This window comes from Vipera ursinii (genome assembly GCF_947247035.1).
Source record: "Vipera ursinii genome assembly, chromosome: 5".
In the NCBI taxonomy this organism is placed as follows: Eukaryota; Metazoa; Chordata; class Lepidosauria; order Squamata; family Viperidae; genus Vipera; species Vipera ursinii.
The window spans coordinates 91,253,693-91,278,944 of NC_139518.1; the positions used below are offsets into that span (position 1 = coordinate 91,253,693).

Sequence of the window (25,252 nt, forward strand, 5' to 3'; positions counted from 1 at the left end):
TAAGGTGGGCTCAAGGACAGGTCCGAAAGCTCGGAAAACAAAAGCCTCTGGTCCCAGGGACCGACCTAGATTGGATACGGCCACTTTATCCTGGGACATGCCTTCATTCGTGAGAGAGACGGCTGTTTTGAGGATTTGCAGACAGGTGCTGCGTTCATATCTCCATTCACTATAAAGGGTTCTTTTTGACTTTGAGTTCAAAGTCCTAGTAGAACATTTCAATGTGTATTGATTGGTAGAAGCACTTTTGAAAACATAGCTTCTCTCTTCCCTCCCTTCCCCGTGTCTACTCTATTTTAAAATACAATATGTTGCTAAACCATTAAATGCCAATACCACAAAGCCCTACTCTGGCTAGGCTTCATTGTTGCCTATGCTGCTTTTCAGTCACATGAGTGTTAGGTAGGGAAAAGGAATAATTTATTATATGTAAGTCATACATTTGTTTTTCTGTTTTTGACATCTGGCATAATACATATTAATGGGCACATGCAAACACATTATTATGCCTTTGCCTTTCTAGGTTACTATCCTTCCCTGGGGTTTCCTTCTAAGAATCCTCCTGTCTCTCTTGATTCTGATGCTTCCTTTGCTCCTAACTTCCTAGGTAAATGCTTTCCATTTATCATGTGAAAAAAAGAATTTCTAATGCATTTGCGTTAACTATTAACACTTCATCTGAATATTAAATTGCAGTGTAGAGAAATGAATATGCCTGTAATACATTTGCAGATATTTCCTATAAATGTATGACACCAGGCCAAAGCTTTTATACTGCAAGAAACAATCCTAATATGATCACAGATACTTTCTAGTAACAAAGATGTTTTCCAAAAATAGTAGGAACACTAAAATGTATTTTAACCTGATGGCTAAAATAAAGCTAGGAAATAGTGGGCTATGAAAAAATGCTATTTTTAAAAATTCTAATTCTGGCCTTTGTGTAATTTATCTGAGCACAGTATTCATATGCACTAGAACGTCTAACTTGCAGTGCTGGTCTGTTCATTGATCATAAACATTCATTTATATTAATAATGTGCCAACCTGTTGAAGGAATTTGGCCTTTGTACCTCTACTGAGTAACAAGACCTCGTTTTCCTTTCTCTTATTGGATATTGTATTATATCAGGGTAAAATAGTGGGAGGGACAAGCTAGAATCCCTCACGCACATGACATACTGAATAAACCATCTGAAGAGCTATAGTTTATTAGCCATATTTGTCTGCATGAGGAATTGCAGAGTTTGAATAGAATAGCATCTTCTGTTCATTGCTAAAGTGTCGTTAACATAGACTGCTTTCCTCTTTCTTAAACAAGAGCATTTTCTCCTGTTATTTGGTGGGTCTCTACCAAATGTCATATGTACCTAATTTTCATTTTTTAATTTTCTCTTTCTCATAATGAAATTCTTGTGTAGCATAAAGATATACTATGAAAAGATAAAATAACTACATTTAATGTTGTGGGTCTGTTTCATGTTGCTTTTATGCTTGGTCATGCCAACAGTTTTGATAACTGATGTGTAACTGACAATGTAATTCAATACTTCTAGGTTCTGTAAGAGCGCCCCCCACCTCAACTGGAGCATCTGCATCAACATCTGGAACATTAATCCCTTCTGGACAACCTGGCTGTAGTCAGCTTGGACAAGGAGATGTACGAAATGGGATACCTGCTTCTACAGTTCCCTTGCAAAGGTATTTAAGAAAAGACTACTCAGGACTTGAACCTGATATGTGTGGGACAGGAACACAGAAAATATGGCATTCCATTTTGCTACATTTTTGCCCTAGGTTCTAAGATTTGCCTATATACAATGCTTGTGGAGATTCCCTATCTCACTTGAAAGATGACGGGGAAATTGAAAGCAAGCATTTTCTGCAGGAACTCTTGTGCAACAATCACTGATGAGATGAAAGTTTGGTACTCTCACTCTTGACATTTAAGAAGTTCTGGATGATCCAAAGAGCATTTGAGGCACTAGAGTGAGAGATTGTATTTATAATGAATAGTGCTGTTGCTAGTATAAGCATGAGTTGGAATTATTCATTCCATACTCCTTGGTTTTATAGTCTAGTGTTTTATTGGTTTATTTATATAGTGTTTCATATTTTTAAGAATGTGCAACATTAGTTATATGATAGAAGCTGCAAAAAGCACTCCATAAATCATTAAATAAAATTTCCCCTTTATGTGAAGCTGCTAAACAATAAACTTAAAATGTTAATGGGCATATCCTCTGATTGAGAAAGGATTCTAATAGTCTTAAATTACTCCTAAAGTAAAGGTAAAGGTTCCCCCACACATGCGTGCTAGTCGTTTCCGACTCTAGGGGGCGGTGCTCATCTCCGTTTCAAAGCCGAAGAGCCAGCGCTTGTCCGAGGACGTCTCCGTGGTCATGTGGCCGGCATGACTAGCACGGAACGCTGTTACCTTCCCACCGTAGTGGTCCCTATTTTTCTACTTGCATTTTACGCGCTTTTGAACTGCTAGGTGGGCAGAAGCTGGGACGAGTAACAGGCGCTCACTCTGTTACGCGGCACTCGGGATTTGATCCACCAAACTGCCGACTTTCTGATCGACAAGCTCAGTGTCCTAACCCACTTAGCCACCGCGTCCCTTCAAATTACTCCTAGGCCTTTAATAAATTGGGAGATACTGACTTTACATGCTTCTTTATATTTGTGCATAGCTTAGGTTCCTCCTGAAAAAAATGGCTATGATCTCTGGCAGCTTCTTTTTCATTATGCATCTACAATCCCGTGTAGTATGCATATACTTAAAACTAAATCTTAAAACTTTGAGTTTAGTGAAGCCTATGCTCACTGAAGCACATATGAGACATTGGGTCTCTGCTTTTCATGTTTCTTGGTCTTATTTCCCCCATCTTCTTAGATGTTTTTATTACTTCCCCATTTAATTTTCTCATTCTTCCCATGATCCTTTTCCATTTGTTATAGCCAGATTCTGTTCCTCATGATGCATGGTAATTCAAGTGCAGACCTGTGCTGTTGTGTAGAGGTGGAATCTATTATTCTCTGAGTGCAGATTATGACTCTGCATCCAGCTGCCGTTCAGGACTCTTTAGATTAAAAGGAACAGCTTGGCTTCTTTTTGCCATCCCCTTAGACCAGACATGTCAAATCGCACTGTCACGTGATGTCGCACAACGTATCAGGACGGTTTTGCCATTGCCGGCAATGGGGTGGGCGTGTCTTCCGGATGACGCATCCGGCCCGCCGGCCGGCAGTTTAATATCCATGCCTTAGACACATAGTCATAGTAAGCTAAGTAATTACATTATTTTAAGGAAACTTGTCTTAGTTTTGAATTTTTATTGTTTCTAACAATTGTTAGTTACAATATATTACTTGTTGTTTTGTCTAGGATTGTCTTAACTATTATTATTCCCTGGTTGTCCAGAAAACTGTGGAGGCAGGCAAATTATGTAGGACAATAGTTACAGTTGCAAGAAAAAGTATGTGAACCCTTTGGGATTACGTGGAGTTTTGCATGAATTGGCCATAAAATGCGCTCTAAACATCATGTAAGTCACAACAATAGAAAAACACAGTCTGCTTAAAATAATACTACACAAACATTAGCTGTTCTCATGTTTTAATTGAACATAAGATGGAAACATTCACAGTGCAGGGTGGAAAACGTATGTGAACCTTTGGACTTAATAACTGGTTGACCCTCCTTTGGCAGCAATAACCTCAACCAGACGTTTCCTGTAGTTGCAGATCAGACCTGCACAACGATTTGGAGTAGTTTTGGACCACTCCTCTTCACAAAACTCTTTTAGTGTAGCAATATTCTTGGGATGTCTGGTGTGAATCGCTCTCTTAAGGTCATGCCACAGCATTTCAATCGGGTTGAGGTCAGGACTCTGACTGGGCCACTCCAGAAGGCGTATTCTGTTCTGTTGAAGTACGTTTTCCTGCAAAATGTCCTGATAAACTCTGGAATTCATTTTCCCATCAGTGACAACAATCCATCCAGGCCCTGAGGCAGCAAAGCAGCCCCAAACCATGATGCTCCCTCCCCCATGTTTTACAGTGGGGATGAGGTTTTGATGTTGGTGTGCTGTGCCTTTTTTTCTCCACACATAGTGTTGTGTGTTTTTCCCAAACAACTCAATTTTGGTTTCATCTGTCCACAGTATATTTTGCCAGTAGTGCTGTGGAACATCCAGGTGCTCTTTTGCAAACTTCAAACGTGCTGCAATATTTTTTTTGGATAGCAATGGATTCCTCCATGGTGTCCTCCCATGTACTCCATTCTTGTTTAATGTTTTCCTTATTGTAGATGTGTCAACAAAAATGTTAGCATGTGCCAGAGATTTCTGTAGGTCTTTAGCTGACACTCTAGGATTCTTCTTTACCTCATTAAGCATTATGCGCTGTGCTCTTGCAGTCATTTTTACAGGACGACCACACCTAGGGAGAGTAGCAACAGTGCTAAACTTTCTCCATTTGTAGACAGTCTGTCTTACCGTGGACACATGAACATCAAGGCTTTTGGAGATACTTTTGTAAGCCTTTCCAGCTTCATGCAAGTCAACAATTCTTGATCGTAGATCTTCTGAGAGCTGTTTTCTGCGAGGCATGGTTCACATCAGACAGTGCTTCTTGAGACCAGTAAATCCAAAACAGGTGTGTGTTTTTAAAGGGCAGGACAGCTGTCAGCAATACATCCAATATCATCACACTGATTGGAGTCAAGGTTGGCTCACTCCTGGCTCCAATTAGCTCTTGGAGAAGTCATTAGGCTAGGGGTTCACATACTTTTTCCACCCTGCACTGTGAATGTTTCCATCTTATGTTCAATTAAAACATAACAACAGCTAATGTTTGTGTAGTATTATTTTAAGCAGACTGTGTTTTTCTATTGTTGTGACTTACATGATGTTTAGAGCGCATTTTATGGCCAATTCATGCAAGACTCCACGTAACCCCAAAGGGTTCACATACTTTTTCTTGCAACTGTATGCTCTTATATTCTTTCATGAAAAAAAGTGGAAAGCAAGTTTTTGGAGTCGTGTAATGCTCATCTTTTAAGGTCACATTTATTCCCTTTATTCCCTGGGTTCTAATTGAAAACACTCTTAAAAATTAAGCATTTATAGAAATAAATATATAGACAGAGAAAAAAGAGATAAGATTATATAATGTACACATACATACACATACATACAAGTCAGGGGTGATAAATACAGTTTCTCCTCAACTTACAACCATTTGTTTAATGACCGTTCAAAATTTCAACGGCACTGAAAAAATTGTCTTATGACCCTTTTCACACTTACCACTGTTGCAGCATCTCCATGGCCACATGATCAAAATTGGACAACTGGCGTGTATTTATAAAGATATTTGCAGTGTCCTGGGGTCATGTAATACCCTTTGGCGACCTTCTGAAAATTAAAGTCAATGGGGAAGCCAGATTCACTTAACAACTATGTTACTAACTTAACAGTTGCAGTGGTTCTTTTAACAGCTGTAGCCAGAAAGGGTGTAAAATGGCGCAAAAGCCTTGAGGACCTTGTCTGAAAGGACAGAGCAAGTAAATTGAGTGTGCAAATAAGAACTGACAGCACAATCAGGATGCAAGTTGGTTTACGAAGTCCTTGGTGCTGTTTGAGTTTGGTTGTTTGCTTGCAGATGTTTTACTGACTAGGTAACCTCTTCAGTGCACTGAGCAGTTCTAGTGCTGAAGATGTTATCTAATTGGATAGTGAAATGTGTGCAACCAAAAAAACTAAGGACTCCATAGTTCAACCCTGAGCTACATATATCCTCTTTTATTGAGAAGTGTTTACCTGATTATTCTAAAATCCTTTAAAATGATTGGAAAGCACTAAGAATAATATATCCCATTGTTAGGATTTATTTTTTACCACGAGTGCCTTTACAGAGTGCACACACTAGTTTAGGAGATCTATGAATAACAGATCTGTGAGAAGACCTGCAGAGAATCAGTGATTCAGTTACCAATATGTAAAAGACCTTGCATTGGTAAAGAACATTAAAAGATAGAACAGAGTCTCGGGTAGCGCGTCTACAGTATTGCAAGAAAATATCCAAAAAAGCTGAAGACAAATTAATATATCCACCCTTTTAATATCATTACAAAGTTATTCAAGTAACCAGAGGTTTTGTCTTCCGAGCTTTCGGATTTGTGCTGTAGCCCATCTTTTCTCTAGAGAAGTTCCTTGAAGTGGATGGGCTCCAGCAGAATCTGAAAGCTCGGAAGACAAAACCTCTGTTGCCGGTGACTGACCCAGATTGGATCCTGCCGCATTATCTTGGGACACGCATATTCTCTTTCATTCGTTGTTCAAGTAAGGTGAAATTTCTTTCTTTCCAGTGGTTGCGCCTCAAACAGCTAAGTCCTGAGAAAATTACAGATGAAGGCAATGAAATTAAAACAGAATGAGAAACTCTGAGGGGATATTGAAGAAATTAAATCCATTTTTTCATTTGAAATATTATTTGGGAGGAATATTATTCATTCTCACAGATCTGCCATTTTACCAAAATCTATTAGGTTCTTCTCTGAGTTGTGAGCCTGTCAATTCAAAGTCTGTATATATAGGTGTTTTTGTGTTTTTTTTAATTGTAAGCCAGCCAGAGTCATTTTGGATTTGAGTGGTCTTTAAATATAAATAATAATAATGTGCACTATTTGAATCCGGCATAGTTGTCTTCATTGCATCTGTCAGAAGCCAGAGCTTTGTGCTCTCAAGAAAAGGTGTGGCTTCTTTAAGGAGCTGCCAAGAGGTACTCTGAGTGTGCCCCTACCAAATCTATTTGTACATATGAAAGGTGTGCAGTACATGGATGTATGTATTGCAAACTTTTATATCTACAAATATTATTGACATTGTTTGAAATGACAAGATTATTTCCTTCTAGTTAAGTTCTCTCTGAAAGTCATTTCCTGAAATGTAGATCCAAATTTAAAACACTTTAGATCAGCAGCCCTCAACATTTCAACCTTGGTGGCCCAGCCCAGCATGTTTGTGAGTGGTGGGCGCAGGTACACATGCACAACTCCATTGGTGCATGCGCCCTCCACTCAGCGAAGGGAGCTTGGCATGTGAGTGGAGGGCACTTGCACTGACTTGTGAAGCTTCACTCACACTAGTGGCAGGCACTTGCACTTATGTGTAAAGCTCCATTCGCATGACTAAAGCTTTGCACATGAGCGCCCTCCGCTTGTGCAAGTAGAGCTTCGTGCACGAGCGCAAGTGCCCTCCACTTAAGCACCCTCCGCTTGCATGAGTGGAGCTTTGCACACAAGCCCAAGGATCCATTGCTTGCACAAGTGGATCTCCCCCATGCACACTTGCCTATCACTCCTGCAGCCGGTTTGAAACAGTCCGCAACCCCGTAATGGGCCATGGCCTGGGGTTTGGGGATTGGGGATCCCTGCTTTAAATGTAAGCATCTTAAAATCATTTCTATAATGGCTCCTTGTGCTTTATCTTATCCATTGTCCATACATAATATTGTCAGAAAGTGACAAAGTATAAAATTATTCAAACTTCCGGTAGTGTGATCAGTTTCTGAAATGAAAGAGTTTTAGGTCCACCACAATCCAAGAACTGCAAGTATTTGTCTCTTTCCAGGGCTAAGTATAAGCAATAATGTAGCCTAAGTGATCTATATTAATAAAGAACTGTCTTCATTCTCTTCCTCCAGAGCCTCTGCTTCTCAACAGTTCATGGCAGGCACAGCACCTCCTTCTGTGGCTCACCCTCCTTCTTTCCAGCAATATGGACTGCCTCCAACTAGCACCCAGGAGCTGACCAATCAGATGGCAGAAATGCAGATAGGCAGGGGATCATCCTGTATTTCATCCCCAGCTGGACTGAGCTATGGTGAGAAATGTAACATTGGCATGTTGTGGGTGGTCTGGTTTGGGAGTTTGTTCAGGAAAAAATATCCTCCTAAACATACACATACTCAGTGGCTTTTCATATTGTAAATACTATGAAGAGACAGGTATCCTGCAATATTATAATTGAACAGCTAAGGAATGATTGGCATTGGGGAGATGTCCACCAAAAGATGCCAAGACTATAGTTTGGAAAATCAAATCAACATCCCAGAAGGCCATCACCAACCATGTTCCTATGGTTGCCAAGAAAATGACATGGGCAAGGCTTGAATTCACCCAGATTTGATCTTGATTGGAACTACACATTGCTGGTTTTCTAGATTAGAATAAAATTACATTTTTAAAACCATTAAAGGCACCTTCAGTCTTAAATGGAAGAAGACATTTCTGCTAATATACTATGATGTATCTGTGGAGCAAACCTGAGCATTTTATGTCCATATGTGGCCGTTTGACTATCCCTATCTGGCCCAGGGGAGCAGCAACAGACCTCCATAATGGTCCCAGTTTCTCATGTAGCCCCTTGGGAAAACTAATTGCTCGCCCCACTATAGAGTTTAAAATCCCATCCATTGGTTTTGTTTGAAACTCATCAGTTTTGTACTTGTGGAATAAAAGCCTGTGTAGTGTGTATCAGTACAGTGCAGGACAACATGCATAGTTACAACCTAATAAAAAATACAGGGGATAGGTTCAACAGCAGTGCTGAAAGAAGCATAAAAAGGGTGATTAAAAAGTATTCTGCCTGATGCTGAGAAAAGGAAAGAAATATTACTCTCATGGTCAAAATCAGACTTTATGATACTTCCCTTCCATGGATTATGAGTAACAGGATAGTTATGACATATGTTATGATATATGTTCAGAGTACCATGTTGAGAAAGATGGATTTAAATTATGGTATCAAAATTTGTAGCTATATTTGTGGTTGGGTCCCGTGAAAGCAATATAATAAAAGCAACATTCACTACTACTACCCCCCAATGTCCTAGTGTTCGTTTGAATTCCAGCCAGTCCACAGGTGGCATAGTGTTTTGGTAACTGGGTTCTTTGGCACGTCTCTCTTGCTTTCCTTTTGGCTCCAAGCACACAAACCTTCTCTTAGATAAGGGTGAGACACTTCATCCTTTGGGGGAAGGGCATCATTGCAGGACAGTGCAAAGCAATCCCAAAAACTCCCCCTCCCAACAGAATGGCAGGTCACAAAGAAGGTTTACAAATTCAAAAATAGGCATAGAGAAAGAATAAATTTTTTAGGGACCTGACAGTTACAGGGTAGGTAATCCATTGATAGATAGATAGATAGTGTGTGTGTGTGTGTAAAGAATATGTGTTGAATCCTTAATAAATATATTGTACTTCAAAATTATGCGTTAGCAAACAGTGGAATTAAATTTCAGTGTCAAAACTTTGTTATTGCTTTATATTATTTCACAGAAGTCACTTAAGGTTTGAAGGTTGATCAGCTTGTTTAGAGAACATAAAATAATGAAACTAGGGGCCTATAATTTTCTTGCATATATTATAGGAAGCCCCCCCCCTTCATTATATATAATTAAATCAAATTCTTAATTAATCTGTTTTGCTTTTGTGCAACACTTGCTTGGCATTGGCAAAAATTCCTGAGTTATTTTACTTCCTGGAAAATATGAACTTAGTATCCTTTATTGTCTATTTCGACGATCCCCAACCTATAGCCCGCGGCCTGGGACCGGGTCACGGGCTGTTGGCCAGCAGGCCATGGAAACAGCTGGCCAGTGCACGCAAGCATGGACGCCCATTTCCCCCACCCACTCTAGCACCCACAACCCCGTTTGCACATGCGCACAGGCGCGAACATGGATGCTAGTGCAGGGCGGGTGTCCTCAGCCCGTTTGCACATGCGCTGCTAGCCTGGGTGGTTTGCACGCCCATTTGCACAGGTGTGAATGGGTTGCTAGCTGCCGTGGGGGGATGCACGGCCATTTGCATATGTGCACAGCACCAGTGCATGCGCAAACAGGGCTGCTAGTGCCGCGCCAGTGTGTATGGTATGTGTGCACACATGAATTTTGAAGCTGCTCTCCTTCCCTCCGGTCCTCGAGCCTGGAAAGGTTGGGAGACCTCTGGCCTATTTGAATAGATCTGGACTTTAATATATTGGCACTATAGCCATCCTTGATTTTTACTCCAGTTCAAGTTTAGGAGATGTTCCCTAGTGCAAACACTTCTTTTATATTAAAGCTTGGGTAATTGAGGTAATCAGTAGGGATTCATATGTACTATATTATCTTTGTTATCAAATGAAAATACATCTATGTATATAATGATGAAGGGACACAGTGGCTCAGTGGGTTAGGACGCTGAGTTTGTCGATCAGAAGATTGGCAGTTTGGCGGGTCGAATCTTGAGTGCCGTGTAACAGAGTGAGCGCCTGTTATTCGTCCCAGCTTCTGCCAACCTAGCAGTTTGAAAGCACGTACAAATGCAAGTAGAAAAATAGGGACCACTCCGGTGGGAAGCTAACAGCGTTCCATGCGCCTTTGGCGTCTAGTCATGCCGGCCACATGACCACGGAGACGTCCTCAGACAAGCGCTGGCTCTTCGGCTTTGAAACGGAGATGAGCACCGGCCCCTAGAGTTGGAAACGACTAGTACGCATGTGTGGGGGAACCTGTACCTTTACGTTTTATGTAATGAAAGTAACTCTAGCATAGGAAATCAGTCACGTTATTTGTTAAGGAACTTCACAAAATTCAGTCATCAATATATGTTAACCAAGATTACCAAGAAAATGGAAATAGTTATTAAATTTTGTTTGATGTATCTCCTCCTCAGGTCCTCCAACATCAGTTATACCTGCCTCAGGAAGTTTTATTGCCCCTGGATCTGGACAATATATGTCACATTCAGGCCAAGGTCTACCACCTCCTAATGTATCTCATGGATTGCCTCCTACCACCTTGTCTCAGGGTCTTCCCATAGCACAGCCACCTATATCGGCTCCATCAGCCGTGCATACTTCCTCTCAACCCCCCCTGTTTGCACCCCCACCTTCATCTGCTGGGGTTGGAGTATCCAGCTATCCTCCTGCTACGGGGATTTCAAGGCCTCCCACCATGCAGGGTGCATTGTTGCCTGGACAACCAATTACTGGGCAGCTTACTTCCCAACCAAATCATGTGACCTCACCACCACCTCAGCCACTTATGCCAGGACCACTTCCTAGGCCACCAGTAACAGGACTCCAGGGACCACCACCTGTCCAACCAGGATACGCACTGCAGCAAAATGGTATGTTGTAAAAAATGACCTGTGCATTGGTCCCTACTTTACATCTAAGGAAAGATCAGTGGGCTGTATCCAAATACTAGTGAGACATGTGGATGGGTGAGCTTCTCCCTATACTGTCTCCTGCAGCATTTGATTGAGAGGCTCCTCCTAACCCTCTGAATTGGATGTAACTGATGGATGGGGTGGTGTTTGTTAGAATCTTAGTATTTGATTTGAGTTGTATGATAAATACTGGTGTCTGGGGATATTTTCCTCTAAGCTGCTGAATAATAATGTCATACCATAAAATATCCATTTATTATTATCTAAATCTAAAAATTCCCAGTGTAGTATTTCTACTGTGGTACATGTAGCCCTTTTCTCTAGATCTTTCAGTAGCATTTTTTCATATAACTTTTTTCCTCTGCCAATTTTGAAAACTATTAAAAAAATGGCGTTTTGATCACTAATATTTTTCCTACATTAAGATGTGGTACATGTTTCCATATATAAATTAATTTGCTTCCGAGCATAATGAACAGTGAATTAGTGGTTATTTTCACAGCTGCTAATTGCTGCCCCTTGCAATATTTTTTTAACAATTGAGAACTGTACTTTAAAACAAAAGTTCAAATCTTATGTGTATTAAATGTAATTAATCCCAGATGTGAAACTTCTAAAACAGCAACATAATATCTTTCAACAAAAAGCACAGCTGGATGAATCCCAAGAAAGGGAGTGTTATTTGTCATCTCATTAAAATTGATAGATTAAATTTAATGCTATTTGCTTGCTGAAATATGAAAAGCTTTGATAATATATAATGATAAATATGAAAAAGTTCAGAAAATTTGGATGGAAGCAAATTTATTTATTAATTTATTAATTTTATTTGTATACCGCCCTTCTCTTTTCTAACACAGAACTTTTTCAGTATTTTCTGCTACTTTTATTGTTTAAAATACGTGGGAGATTCTGTATGCCCGCTTTTCTGACCCAGTCTGAAATTCCAATTTTACAAAGCTTTTCTGTGGAAATATTATCAAGCTGTATTATGGTAATTAACATATTGGATGGATTTTTAAATTTCAGAGATGATCCTGAAAAGCATTGTTCAATTAGGGTTTATTTTAGAATTCTAAGTAAAATTGTTCAAATTGAAACTTTGGTATAATCAGTTTAGTCAAAGCAATTGAGAGGTTACTATTCTGGACTGTTTAAATTCTGTTATGCATTCAAATAAAGGTATATCTGCATCTTTTTCCCCCCAGGTTCTTTTGGGCAAAATAGGGGAAGTCAACCAGTGTATGGTGCAACTTTCCCCGGACCAGCAAATTATGGAAGTCAGCCTGCAGCACCACCTCTGCCCAAACGACTTGACCCAGACTCTATTCCTAGCCCAGTAAGTGAGCCAGATCACTTTTAGAATTTAACATCCTTTTGTAGAAAGTGATGTGGAAGGGAGAACAAGACTCTTGGGTTTCTCTGCATTTGCTTAATTCATAGTCATTTCCTACAGCCAAAGGGCATTTTTGCACATTACTTTTTGTATCCCTCTTGGCATCCTAACTGCTTCCAGAGTTGTGCTTCTAAAGAAATACTATATTGATTAGATTATCACAAATTAGCCTACAGTATTTCCTGTGATCATACTAGAGCTGAAAAAGGGTTACAGGAACTAGTATGAACACGTGTTTAATCCATGTTTGTTTACATGAATAATCTTGGTAGCTTAGACTGATTCTTTGAATATGTGGAAAGCATTTTTGAAATAGGAGCCAGTAATCAGACTAGGCATGTGATTGGCTGTTTCACAGTTACTAAAGTGAGGCATACTGACATTTATCTGCTTTTTACTGGGGCCCTGGCTAGCATACAGCATGTTGTAAACCTACAGTGCTGTGGACTGGATTCTAAGAATCTGTAACCAGATTCAGAGGGCCCAAGTCTTTCATATTACTATAAGCTTATCTCTCCAGAACAATGAATGTTATGATGCTATTCTGGGTTTTGTTAATATCCAGTGGTAGTTGCAGTGGCTCTCCCCAGAGTACCTGAAAATGCCTTTTCAGTTGCAGTGCCAACTTAGCTGGTGAAAAGAAGTACAGCCTTCGACATTTTAAAGCCGAGGTTTACCAACCAAAGTGGTTAGCAGCTCTGCTTCCTTTTCTGCTTTTCCTTTAAAGGACTTGAGCATACCTCAATCTGTAATTCTCCTGAAAACACTAAGCATGAGAATTGCCAACTCCCTCTAATGTACTTTCACGGAAGAGCAAGACATGGAAATAAAATGTGAAAACATAACCAAGTATTATTCCCCTTCTTTGCATGAAGACTGTCCTGACGAATACATTTAACAGTGGTAGAAGTAAAGACAGACAGGATAACACTGCTTGGTACTTTTTATTTTACTACTCTCTCTCTTTTCCCTTTTTTGTGGCAATTTTACTTCTTTTTTTTCTTTTAAACAAACAAAAAAGCAACTCAATGAGCTGCCACCTCAGCAGAAACCCAGGCACAGAATAGATCCTGATGCAATTCCTAGCCCAGTAAGTGCGTTGTCTCTCTGTCTGCTCTTGTCTGCATGTCAGTGGCTGCCTATGTGTGTCTGCAAAATAATTCCCCTTATTAACCACCCTGGTGTTAGTGCATCACTTTTCCTTTTCCTCTGTTTCTGCTCACATTTCGATAAACAGAATAAAACACCACAAGTGTTGAAATCATTTGTACATCAAAAATGAAGGGGCAATAGAAGCTTGGCATTTAAAAGTGCAAAAGATAAGCAGATTATATATTCTCCTTCCAACTCTAGGCTTGTGTAAGCAAATAACCCCTGGAGAAATCATTACTTATTTAGCATATGCTTAGGATGAATATTTAGGAATAAATTGGACATGTAATGTATTAAATACCTGCTGTAGCATGAATTTAACAGCTACCTTTTTAATTAATTCATTTTAATTAAGCAGCAGGTCAGTTCATATTATTGTTTTCATAAACACAAAGAATGTCACTTGCCTATTGCTCCTATATTGTTTTGTCTTGGGAATGGGCTGAATTTGGTCACAACACATAAAACAGATTGGTGATGTTACCAAATTCGCTTAATTTTTTACAGCTGGAACAAAAAAAACCCTCCTCTTGGTGTGGTCACTTCAACTTTCTGCACAGTCTCTTTATAAATATGTTTCAGATTAAGGGAAACACATAGTCATTTTCACCATAAGAGATATTGTTCAAAATAATTGAAATCTATAGGGAAAGGAGATTGAATCATTCCAGTTAAAAAGGTGAATACCGTGCTAATATTTAAAAGCAGTTGAATTGGATCATAAATTAAAAGGTTCCATTTCAATTGTTTTGGATAACATTATAAGTAATAGATTTATAATCCCAAGTACTGGAAAGTAATTAAGTAGAATGTTGCATCACAAGTTTAACTTATCTTGCTCTTCGCTGAATGATTAGGGGTAGAAGCAGTATCAGGTAGTACTAACTAATTATCAGTGCTCTTCTTAACCTAGAATAAAATTTTGGAATAGCTTTAGTGGAGCCGAATTTCAAGGTGAAGGAATAGTATTGGTGAAGCAGGATACCTAATAACCAAAAAGGTCGTTGTTTTGAAAAATCTGGCATAAGATTTTTCAGAAACACTTTTCAGAAGCATGCAACAAAAACATGGATTCTTTTTCAGGGATTGGATTGCTGCATCTAAAATACATAGAATGTATCTAGGCCTGTAGCAGGAAAGGAAGCAGATGGAAGAAAAGTAGGATACAAATTAATTTTGAGCTTGTCTTTTCCCTGACAACTAGTTTCTCTAGAGTCTAGATGATTATTTTAGTTTCAAGGATCATTTCTTCTTCTGGTTTAGGGTAGCCTAAGCATATCTCAGTGAGAGCTGATTTCTTTTCACATTTTTTTTACATAATGCCTTTTTGCTGATTATCATCCAACTTGAAACTCCTAAAGCAGTATATTTAAATACACAGAGAGAGTGAGAGTGAGAGAGAAAACACATGATAAACAAAAATGCTATTGTAATGCTCCAGCATAAAATTCTCAGCTGTAACTTGACTGTCCAGTTCCAAAAACAAAAAGGTGTAAACAAATGACTTAATAAACTTTATAGACAACATATCTTGAAGTCGACATTGCAAAATATATAATTTATTAGCTACACCACTAATTTTGGACCATTGATTTCAAGCCGAGCAAAACAAGTAGAAGGGCAAAATGGATATCCTCCTTTAGGGATTAAAATGTATTAAGTTATATTATCACAACTTTTGCTAAAATTTTTGTAGTGCTAATTTGTTGCTTCCCATTATAGATTCAGGTTATTGAAGATGACAGGAATAACCGTGCTTCAGAGCCATTCATCACAGGAGTGCGTGGGCAAGTCCCACCTCTTGTTACTACAGATTTCTTGGTGAAAGATCAAGGTAAAATAGCATCCATGTAAAATAGCATCCACGAAGACAAGGATAACGAACTCACATCAAAAAAGAAAACTTGTATAGCTGTTTAGCATAAACACTTGGATTAGTTATGTTATACAGTGAAGAACTACAGTTTTTCTTTTCAGAATTTCATTATCCATTCATATTGTGCTCTTCAGCCATGAGGTTTGCCTAAATTTCTGAATACTGTTATATAAAATAATATACATAGCCACAAAAGAATAGGGAGGTCAGATCTTAAGCCTTGAATTAATGATAAGCATTAAAACGCTAAGGGATAAGTTGGTCCAGATAGATAGATAGATAGATAGATAGATAGATAGATAGATAGATAGATAGATAGATAGATAGATAATAGATAGATAGATAGATATGTACACAAGCATACATTCATACCTAAGCATACCAATGCACAAATACATATTCATATTCCTGAAAACTGCTTTGTAATGTCAAAATTTGGACTGCCTGTTTACTTATCTGATTTGTGTCCTACCTTCCCTCAGGAGCTCAAACTAGTGACCTTTTAATTTAAAATTTAATTTTAGAAACATAGCGCTTATGGCATCATGCTTCTGTGGACTTATTAAAACATTTATACCACAAATCCTGGACCAGGAGGCCCTGCTTACTCCCACCCATGCCCTTGTAATCTCCTGCTTAGATTACTGTAATGCGCTGTGCGTGGGGCTACCCTTGAAGAGCATTCAGAAAATTTAACCAGTGCAAAATGCAACTGCACAGGTAATAAATGGTCCTAGCTATATGGCACATGCAACACCACTCCTCCGTGAACTGCACTGGCTTCTGGTGTGTTTCCAGGTACAGTTCAAGGTGCTGGTTCTCTTCTTTGAAACCCTACATGGCTTGGGGCTGGGTTACCTGAAGGGCCATCTTTTTCCAAGAGTTTCTAACTCTCCAGTTCAATCCAACAGATTGGGCATGCTGCTGTTGTGAGTCCTCGCCTGCCAGCAGATCCGGCAGCCGAGTCAGATGAATTGGATGAGGGGGAAGGGCTGCCTGGGGTCACATTGGTGTCTGTGGAAGGCTCTGAGGAGCATGAAGACACAGAGCTAGATGTGACATGCGGCCCGTCTACTCACGCTCAGGCAGAGAGACAGCTGGGTTGGGGGCCTGAACTGAACGAAGAGGAGGAGCACCTGGGGCCTGTTCCAGATGCACAGATGTGCAGGGAGGAAAGATGTGCAGGACAGCGGAGGGCGGTGGGGTGGCTCTCCAGGAAAAGTAAAAGGCTCTAAGAAGCCACGTCCAGGCTGGTCTATAAAGAGGAGAAGTGTCAGAGGGGCTGGTTGCCAGAGGCAACCGTTCATGCTACAGCTTTGTGCTTCTGTCATTGGATTTCTTGCCTCAGGTTTGGCAGATTTCTCTGTCTTTGAGTGACCTTGAGCATTCTAGCTGGGAACTCGGAGACTGAAACAAAAAAAGCTGTTTCAGAATAAAAGGGGCTTATCTTGCTAAGTCTTGCCTTGTTCAGTGCAAAGGGGTTTTTCCTCATGAGTGAGCTGTTGAGCAGTATTCACAGAGGCTGAGACAGAACAGCTGAATATCCTGTCAGCCAAAATGTGTCAACTGACAGGAACTAGAAGATGGCCTTTCTCTGCTGTAGCCCTGCATGATGGAATATTCTCCTCTCGGAGATTATAATGGACCCAACGTTTGTGGCCTTTCACAAAGTTCTAAAATAGAGTTGTGTACCCAGGCCTAGGGCTCGGAATGGGTTAAGGGTCTCATTACCTGACTTATTATTGGTTAGCCATCATGGCTGCAAGATTATTTAGATGAGAGACAACCATGACATTTCTGGTCGGCAGGCTAGATTGGGAAGTAAAAGAAAATGTCCAGGAGGAAAGCAATAGCAAATTAATTCTGTATTAGAAAGCAATATGAACATGTCCATCTAATTACCAACTGATAGATTTCACAAATGAAGGTAAATATATGTGTTCCAAGATAATGCTGCAGGATTCAACTTTTTGAAGGAGATCATGTTTGTGTTATTTATATTATTTACGGTAGTTGCTTTTTTAATTGTTTAGTATACTGTCTTGCATGTGATTGTTCCACTTCAAAAATAGCAAGACAGTGGAATACACACACACACACACACACAACACGTTAGAAAGACAAGAATTGAGCACCAGGATAGAAAAATAAAAAACTTTAATATGCAAAACACTTAGCTTTCATCGGCCAAACTGCCGACTTTGTCAGAGCAAGAATAGGAGATCTGGAAGTTTGCCTATATACTCCCAGATCTCCTATTCTTGCTCTGACGACATCAGCAGTTTGGACAATGAAAGCTAAGTGTTTTGCATATTAAACAGTTTTTTATTTTTCTATCCTGGTGCTTGATTCTTGCCTTTCTAACATGCACGCACCCAGGATTCGCATTTTTAATCTTATTAAGGAGATAGATGATAGATAGATAGATAGATAGATAGATAGATAGATAGATAGATAGATAGATAGATAGATATGTGTATGTATATGTATGTATGTATATATGTGTGTATATATATGCATGCATATGTATGTATGTATACATACAGTATGTGTGTGTGTATATACATACGTGTGTGTGTGTGTGCATCGAAGAATATATAGGTAAAGTTTTGATTTCTTCTTTTAAAGGTAATACAAGTCCCCGCTACATAAGATGTACTTCTTATAATATTCCCTGCACTTCAGATATGGCTAAACAATCTCAAGTTCCTCTTGCTGCAGTCATAAAACCGTTGGCTGCACTTCCCACGGAAGAGGTAAGATTGATAGTCTGAATCATCAGATAAAAGAGCAGCTTTATTACAAGATAATGGACCCCAGGCAAAGAAAACCTTCCGTTGAGTTTTTTTATTTGCTCCGTCCCAAGAGTTAACTTTGATGCTTTGCTCTACAGACAGAAGGAATTACATACTGTGGTCATGAATACTAGAGCAAGATACAGAAAAAACACTCTTTGATATCATGTATTGGAAAAGAAAGGGGAAATGTAAATAGTGCCAATATCCTGTGGTTTTTTCTTTCCAGGCCCCTCCTTACCTGGTGGACCATGGGGAATCAGGTCCCATTCGGTGCAATAGGTGCAAGGCGTACATGTGCCCCTTTATGCAGTTCATTGAGGGAGGAAGACGATTCCAGTGCTGCTTCTGTAGCTGTGTTACGGAGGGTAAGAGCTTCCTATCAAAAGGGCCCTCGTAGCGGGTGAGGACAGTCTGCTGTCAAGCAGAAATTCCATCTGGTGGGGGGGGGAAATCATCGTGGGAAAACTCAAGAACAGATTTATATTTAAATGACGACAACTATAGATCATCCTTTGTGCTAAATTTTGGGCAGTTGCCTACAATTGGCTTATTGAATTTGCCTTTATTGAAATGAAACATACAATATGCAGAAAATCGTATTTTTAAAAATGCATATTCAGGTTTCTCTCTCAAAAAAAATGAGAAAATGATTGCATTAAGCCTTTCCACTATTAACAGTTGGGCAAAAATTGTAATGCAAGAACAATAAATCCAAAATAAAAGGCATTATGTTTGTGCTTTTTGTTGGAAGATAATGCCATCTGGAAATTAAATTTTTATGGCATAGGAAAATTACTATTCATTACTGATTGGCTGCAGGGTCTGTCAACGTGCCTTAGAATGTAGGTAGCCAACTTACTTAGAAATATAAAAAATGATCTGTAGCCATGATCTATGAATTGTAGCCATGATCTGTGAAAACAAAACATCCAAAAACCATAGGTGGGTGATATCTTTACAAGGACCAACAAGTAGCTCAAAGAATTTTCCAGGTTTTCTGTAATGATGTCACAAAAAAGTACGGATAGGGAAGGTGTTGATACAGAAATAAAGCAGAGCCAGATGTTTCAGCTATAAAGCCTGCAATTCAAAGGCAGTCTCAAGGGAGAGAAGGCAGATTCAGTACATTGTAAAATGGTATTGCTGCCAACTTACATGAAGCATTTATAAAGAGAGAAAATTGTTGTTCCCCTTGCTCCGAATGCTGAAGAGCCATCTTCACAGTTGAAACTCTCAGATTCCTGGCCTAACTGGGAGAAGAAATAAAATTTGCAGAAATTTTCACTCGTTTCTTTTTTTCCCCAGTGCCATCTCATTACTTCCAGCATTTGGACCACACAGGCAGGCGAGTGGATTACTATGACAGACCTGAATTATCCCTGGGCTCCTATGAATATCTAGCTACTGTTGACTACTGCAAGGTATCTCTACTTGCATTTATTATTTATTTTATTTACAGTGAGACCAGTAGGCTAAATAACAAATGTTTGAAGAAAGTCAACATTCAGTGCTTTACTTTTAAGTTTGTGTCAGAGCACAAACAAGCAGGCAGGAATTATATAGATTTTTCTAAGGAATTGGTATTGTCAGGATTAGGGCCAAGGAACAAAACCTTAGAAAATGATAGAATGTTTAGCCATGGATTAAGGTTAGTTCGCTGGTTAAGGTGAACTCTGAACAATATAAGAATCTTCTTATACTCTCGAGCTTGTTGGACTTTTTAAACTTTAAGTGAAAGTGCGTCACAATTGAGGACTAAAAGAGTTTTAGGTTTCCCCCTAAAACTCTTCGGAGTGGTGGATCCTCGCCGGTGCAACAAACATCACTACAGGCGTTGCACCCTCCTGAAGCGCTGACATCGAAGGATTTGCGAGATGCTTTGGATAAACATGCCCAGGTACTTTTGGAATCAATTAATCAATCAATTGCTGATAAATTGGAGAAATTGGAGGAGAGAATGGAAGAGAGGATGGAACAGAAGTTCAGCGTGATGAAGGTAGACATTTTGTCTTCAGTGCATAAAGTGGCGGAATGTGTGGAAGATTTAGATGAAAAAATGGATGATCTGGCTCAAAGGAATGCTATATTAGAAGTAAAAGCACGGGAGAATGAAAATGCAAGAGACAAAATGGAACGGGAGTTAAGCCTTGCCCAATATTACCAGATGCAGTTTGCTGTCAGAATCAGAGGTTTAAAAGAGAATATTAAAGAAGATTTAAAGCAGCTGATCTCTGAGGCTCTCGAAGTGGTATTGAACCAGCCAGCATCTGAAATAAGAGCAGCTATGGATAAAGTGTTTCGGGTGAATTCATGGATTGCCAGACAGAGAAAGTTGCCTAGAGATGTGGTGGTTTATTTTGCAAAAAGAGAAATTAGAGATCAAGTTATACAAGCTGCCTATGATGCTAAAGTTGTGATTGCTGAACAAGAAGTCTTGGTTTTAAAAGAAATCCCTCCAAGGATTTTAAGGGGAAGGAAGGACTATACATTTCTCGTGCATGAGCTTAAGCAAAGAGATATAAGGTTCAGATGGGAGATTCCAGATGGGCTGATGGTGATGCATGAAGGTAAAAGGTATCGGCTGATTACTGTGAAGCAAGCGCGTGATTTCTACAATAATGTCTTAAAAGCAACCCCATTAACACTTCTGGAAGCTGGAAAGGGATCTGGAGAAGGAGAACATCAAGAGGATGAAACAGAGGAAAATGGTGCTGGAGGAGATCAAGCTACAATTTCTTTGGATGATCCTAGAGAGCAAAGAGTAACGCGTGCTGCTTTAAAACGAGCAAAGAAAATAAAAGAACAAGATCAGCAAAAGTCCTCAGATTCTTCACAACGTACTTATAGCCAAGCTGTGGGAGGAGCACGGCCTAAAGAAGTTAGTCCTATCAAAGCTGTGGTCCAAGAGCTTTTGGAGGATATGCATGGCAACTAAATTTTTAACCTGGAATGTTAATGGACTAAATTCACCGCAGAAGAGGAAGAAAGTTTTTCAATATTTAAAACAATTTAAGATAGATGTTATATGTCTGCAAGAAACGCATATTAGAGTTTTGGATCAAAAGCACTTACTGAACTCGAGACTGGGTACGCAATTTGTTGCTTCTGCAGAGAATAAGAAAAATGGAGTGGTTGTTTATGTTAAAAGTGCCTTAACAGCAGACTTAATTGAAGCAGATAAGCATGGAAGATATGTTATGATTGAGCTGTTGTTAGAAGGTAAAAAGACGCTTTTAGTTGGATTATATGCACCTAACCAGCAACAAGCTGACTTTTTTAGCTTACTTCACACAAAGCTTACCCAGTTGGATTATAAATCTTTTATTTTTATGGGGGATTGGAATGGTGTTTTGGATGTACAGTTGGATAAGGCTGGAGCTTTTAAGCGCATTCCAAGTCATGCTAGATTGCCTAAATCTTTTTTTGAAATGAAGGACGACCTGGAATTGCGAGATATTTGGCGTGAGAGACACTTCCAGGAGAAGGATTATACTTTTTATTCTGACAGATACCAATCTTTTTCGAGGATTGATTTTATTTTGTTGACTAATGATTTTTTTTTGAGAACTAAAAAGGTGAAGATTTGTGCAAGAACTATCTCTGACCACAGTCCAGTTTGGTTGGAGATTGATAAGGAGAAAAGAGATAGGCGCTCGTGGCGCGTAAATGAGAATTTGTTTAGAAATCAGAGAAATGTGGAAGAATGCAAACAGCGGATGAAGGATTTTTTTGAGATTAATATGAATAAGGGTACCTCTATGGATATGGTTTGGGATGCTAGCAAGGCCTATATGAGAGGGGTGTTGATATATATGAATAATAGACATAGACGTGCAGTGGAAACTAGAAGGAAAGATCTGGAGAATGAAATAAAGGAAAAAGAAAAGGCTTTGATTTTGAACCCAGAGGATGCGAAGATTAAGGAGGCTATTAGACTGCTAAGAGGACAATTTGATAAATTAATGGCTGATCAAGTGGCGACCAATCTGCGGTTTGCTAGGCATAATACTTTTTGCAACGCTAATAAACCAGGCAGATGGTTAGCTTATAGACTGAGGAAAAAACAAAGGGCCTCTAATATAGATAAGATTGAGTATAAAGGAAGGGTTGTGTTTCAACAGAATCTTATTAAGGATGCTTTTGTGGATTTTTATTCGAAATTATATACTAAAGAGGAAATTAATGCAAAAGATATTGATATATACTTGGAGAATGCTAGCATCCCGGTTCTTACGCAAGTACAAAAAGAGGGGATTAATCAACTGATTACAGAAGAAGAAATTTTTACAGCAATTAAGGAACTGAAGCTGGATAAAGCACCAGGCACGGATGGCTTGACTGCGGCCTATTATAAAAATTTACAATTAGAGATGATAAAACCGTTAAAGGAACTGTTCCAGACAATCCAGAGGGGGGGAAAGGTGCCACCGTCTTGGAGAACAGCTTTTATCTCTTTGATTCCGAAGGAAGACCAGGATGCTACTCAAGTTAAAAATTACAGACCGATATCGCTTTTAAATACAGATTATAAGATATTTGCTAAGGTTTTGGCTAATAGACTGATGAGGGTTCTGCAACAGGTGATTCATGGGGATCAAACGGGGTTTATTAGTGGTAGGCAAATGAAAAATAATGTGAGACATATAGTTGATGTGTTAGAGTTTTTGGAAAGGCACAACCAGATCTCTGCAGCGCTAATCTTTTTAGATGCTGAAAAGGCCTTTGATCAATTGAATTGGCAATTTTTGTTGAAAGTTTTAGACAAAATGGATTTTGGGGAAAAATTTTTACAACCGATTAGGGCATTATATCAAAAACAAACTGCCCGAATCATAGTTAACAATAGCCTGACAGCAGCATGTAATATTGAGAAGGGCACAAGGCAAGGATGTCCGTTATCGCCCTTGTTATTTGTGTTAACATTAGAGATATTATTGGTTAAGATTCGGAATTCGGAAAAAATTAAGGGGATACAAGTTGGAGATCAGGACTATAGATTGAGAGCATTTGCAGATGATCTGGTTGTTACAGTGACCCAGCCAGAGAACTCTGTTGTGGACCTGATGGAGATAATAACACAATATGGGAAGGTTTCTGGATTTAAAGTAAATACACAGAAAACTAAGATTTTGGCTAGAAATATGACAGTTTCACAGAAGGCTCTCTTAGAAGGATTAACTGGATTTGAGATTGTTAAAAGGGTTAAATATTTGGGGGTGATTTTGTCGCCCTCTAATACAAAGCTGTATAAAAATAATTATGAAAAACTATGGGGGAAAATTCAAAAAGAATTGGAGAGTTGGGAAAAATTGCAATTGTCTTTGTTGGGACGGATTGCAGCAGTGAAAATGAATGTCCTGCCCAAATTTTTATTTTTATTTCAAATGATACCGATTCTTAAGAAAGATTCTAACTTGGAGGAATGGCAGCGTGGTATCAATAAATTTGTGTGGGCAGGGAAAAAGCCACGAGTTAAACTTAAGATTATGCAGGATACTCGTGAGAGAGGTGGCCTTAAATTGCCTAATTTTAAACTATATTATGAAGCTGCTGCATTAGTAGGAATAAGCGATTGGATTAATTTGACACAACCGAGGTTATTAAATCTTGAGGGCCATGACTTGTTGTTTGGCTGGCATGCATATTTGTTGTATGATAAGAAGGTAGATACTGTGTTTAGGATGCATATTTTAAGGCAGGCATTGCTGAGAGTTTGGAAGAAGTATAGACATAAGTTAAGCAGCAAGATACCATTGTGGGCAATTCCAAAACACGCAATAGAAAATATACATGCTGGTTTCAAACATGATGTGACTACGTACAAGGAAATTTTAAGCTTGGAAAGGAATGTTTGGTGTTTGAAATCATATAGCCTCTTGCGAGAAGAGAAGGTTGTTCAAACTTGGTTTCAATATATTCAGTTACGGGCCAGGTGGAAAGAAGACCAGAAAAATGGATTTGCAATGACTGATGAAAATTTGATAAAGCAAATTAGAAATCAGGGACCAGCACATATCAAACGGATATATCTTGCACTGATAGAGATTGATTCAGAAACAGAGCTTGTTAAGGACTGTATGATAAAATGGGCCCAAAACATTCAGGAAGTTATTACAATGGACACGTGGGAAAAGATTTGGGTGAGGAATGTAAAATTTACTCAAGCTCAAAATCTAAGAGAGAACTTTTACAAAATGTTTTATAGATGGCATTTAGATCCTAAAAAGCTTGCAAGTATGTATCCGAATTACCAGCCTAAATGTTGGAGGTGTGGCGATGAAGATGCAACATATTTTCACATATGGTGGACATGTAAGAAGGTTAAGGTTTTTTGGATAAAAGTCTGGTGGAATATGCAGAAGATTTTTAAACGGAGGATAAAGTTTTGTCCGCAATTTTTTTTGTTGGGAATAATTGTCGACGCTACAGTTGTGGACTCCAAGTTGATGTTGAACTTAGTTACGGCAGCAAGACTTTTGATAGGTCAATATTGGAAGAAAGAGGAACTGCCGACCATAGAAGAGTGGACTTTAAAGGTTTCCGACCTGGCAGAGATGGCGAAGATTTCGGCCTATTTGAAAGATCATTCGCAAGAACGTTATATTATGGAATGGAGAAAATGGATTGAGTTTATCCAGAACAAGTATAGGGTTAAGAAGTTTTATGTAGCATTCGAATAAGTCTTCTTTCGTTTTTTTTTCTTTTTCTATTTTAGTTTTTTATATATATTTAATATTGCTAAGGTTTGTTTTATCCTATATAAGCTAGAGAGTGATGGATTTTAGAATTTATAGTTGTTAGTA

General features: G+C 39.0%; 1 protein-coding gene across 5 annotated transcripts in view; it reads left to right on the forward strand.

Annotated features, from left to right (window-relative positions):
• SEC24C (SEC24 homolog C, COPII coat complex component) overlaps positions 1-25,252 on the forward strand; it is a 69,905-nt gene that overhangs the window by 18,794 nt on the left and 25,859 nt on the right. For 2 of the 5 annotated variants that reach the window (XM_083364174.1, XM_083364173.1), the window contains exons 3-12: positions 524-607; positions 1,557-1,701; positions 7,714-7,892; positions 10,730-11,185; positions 12,436-12,566; positions 13,645-13,713; positions 15,498-15,609; positions 18,280-18,407; positions 18,676-18,814; positions 19,755-19,870. In XM_083364174.1, the coding sequence (XP_083220300.1) occupies positions 524-607; positions 1,557-1,701; positions 7,714-7,892; positions 10,730-11,185; positions 12,436-12,566; positions 13,645-13,713; positions 15,498-15,609; positions 18,280-18,407; positions 18,676-18,814; positions 19,755-19,870 (1,559 nt within the window). The remainder of the gene's footprint in view (positions 1-523; positions 608-1,556; positions 1,702-7,713; positions 7,893-10,729; positions 11,186-12,435; positions 12,567-13,644; positions 13,714-15,497; positions 15,610-18,279; positions 18,408-18,675; positions 18,815-19,754; positions 19,871-25,252) is intronic. The other 3 variants (XM_083364177.1, XM_083364176.1, XM_083364175.1) reach the window with 2 other exon arrangements.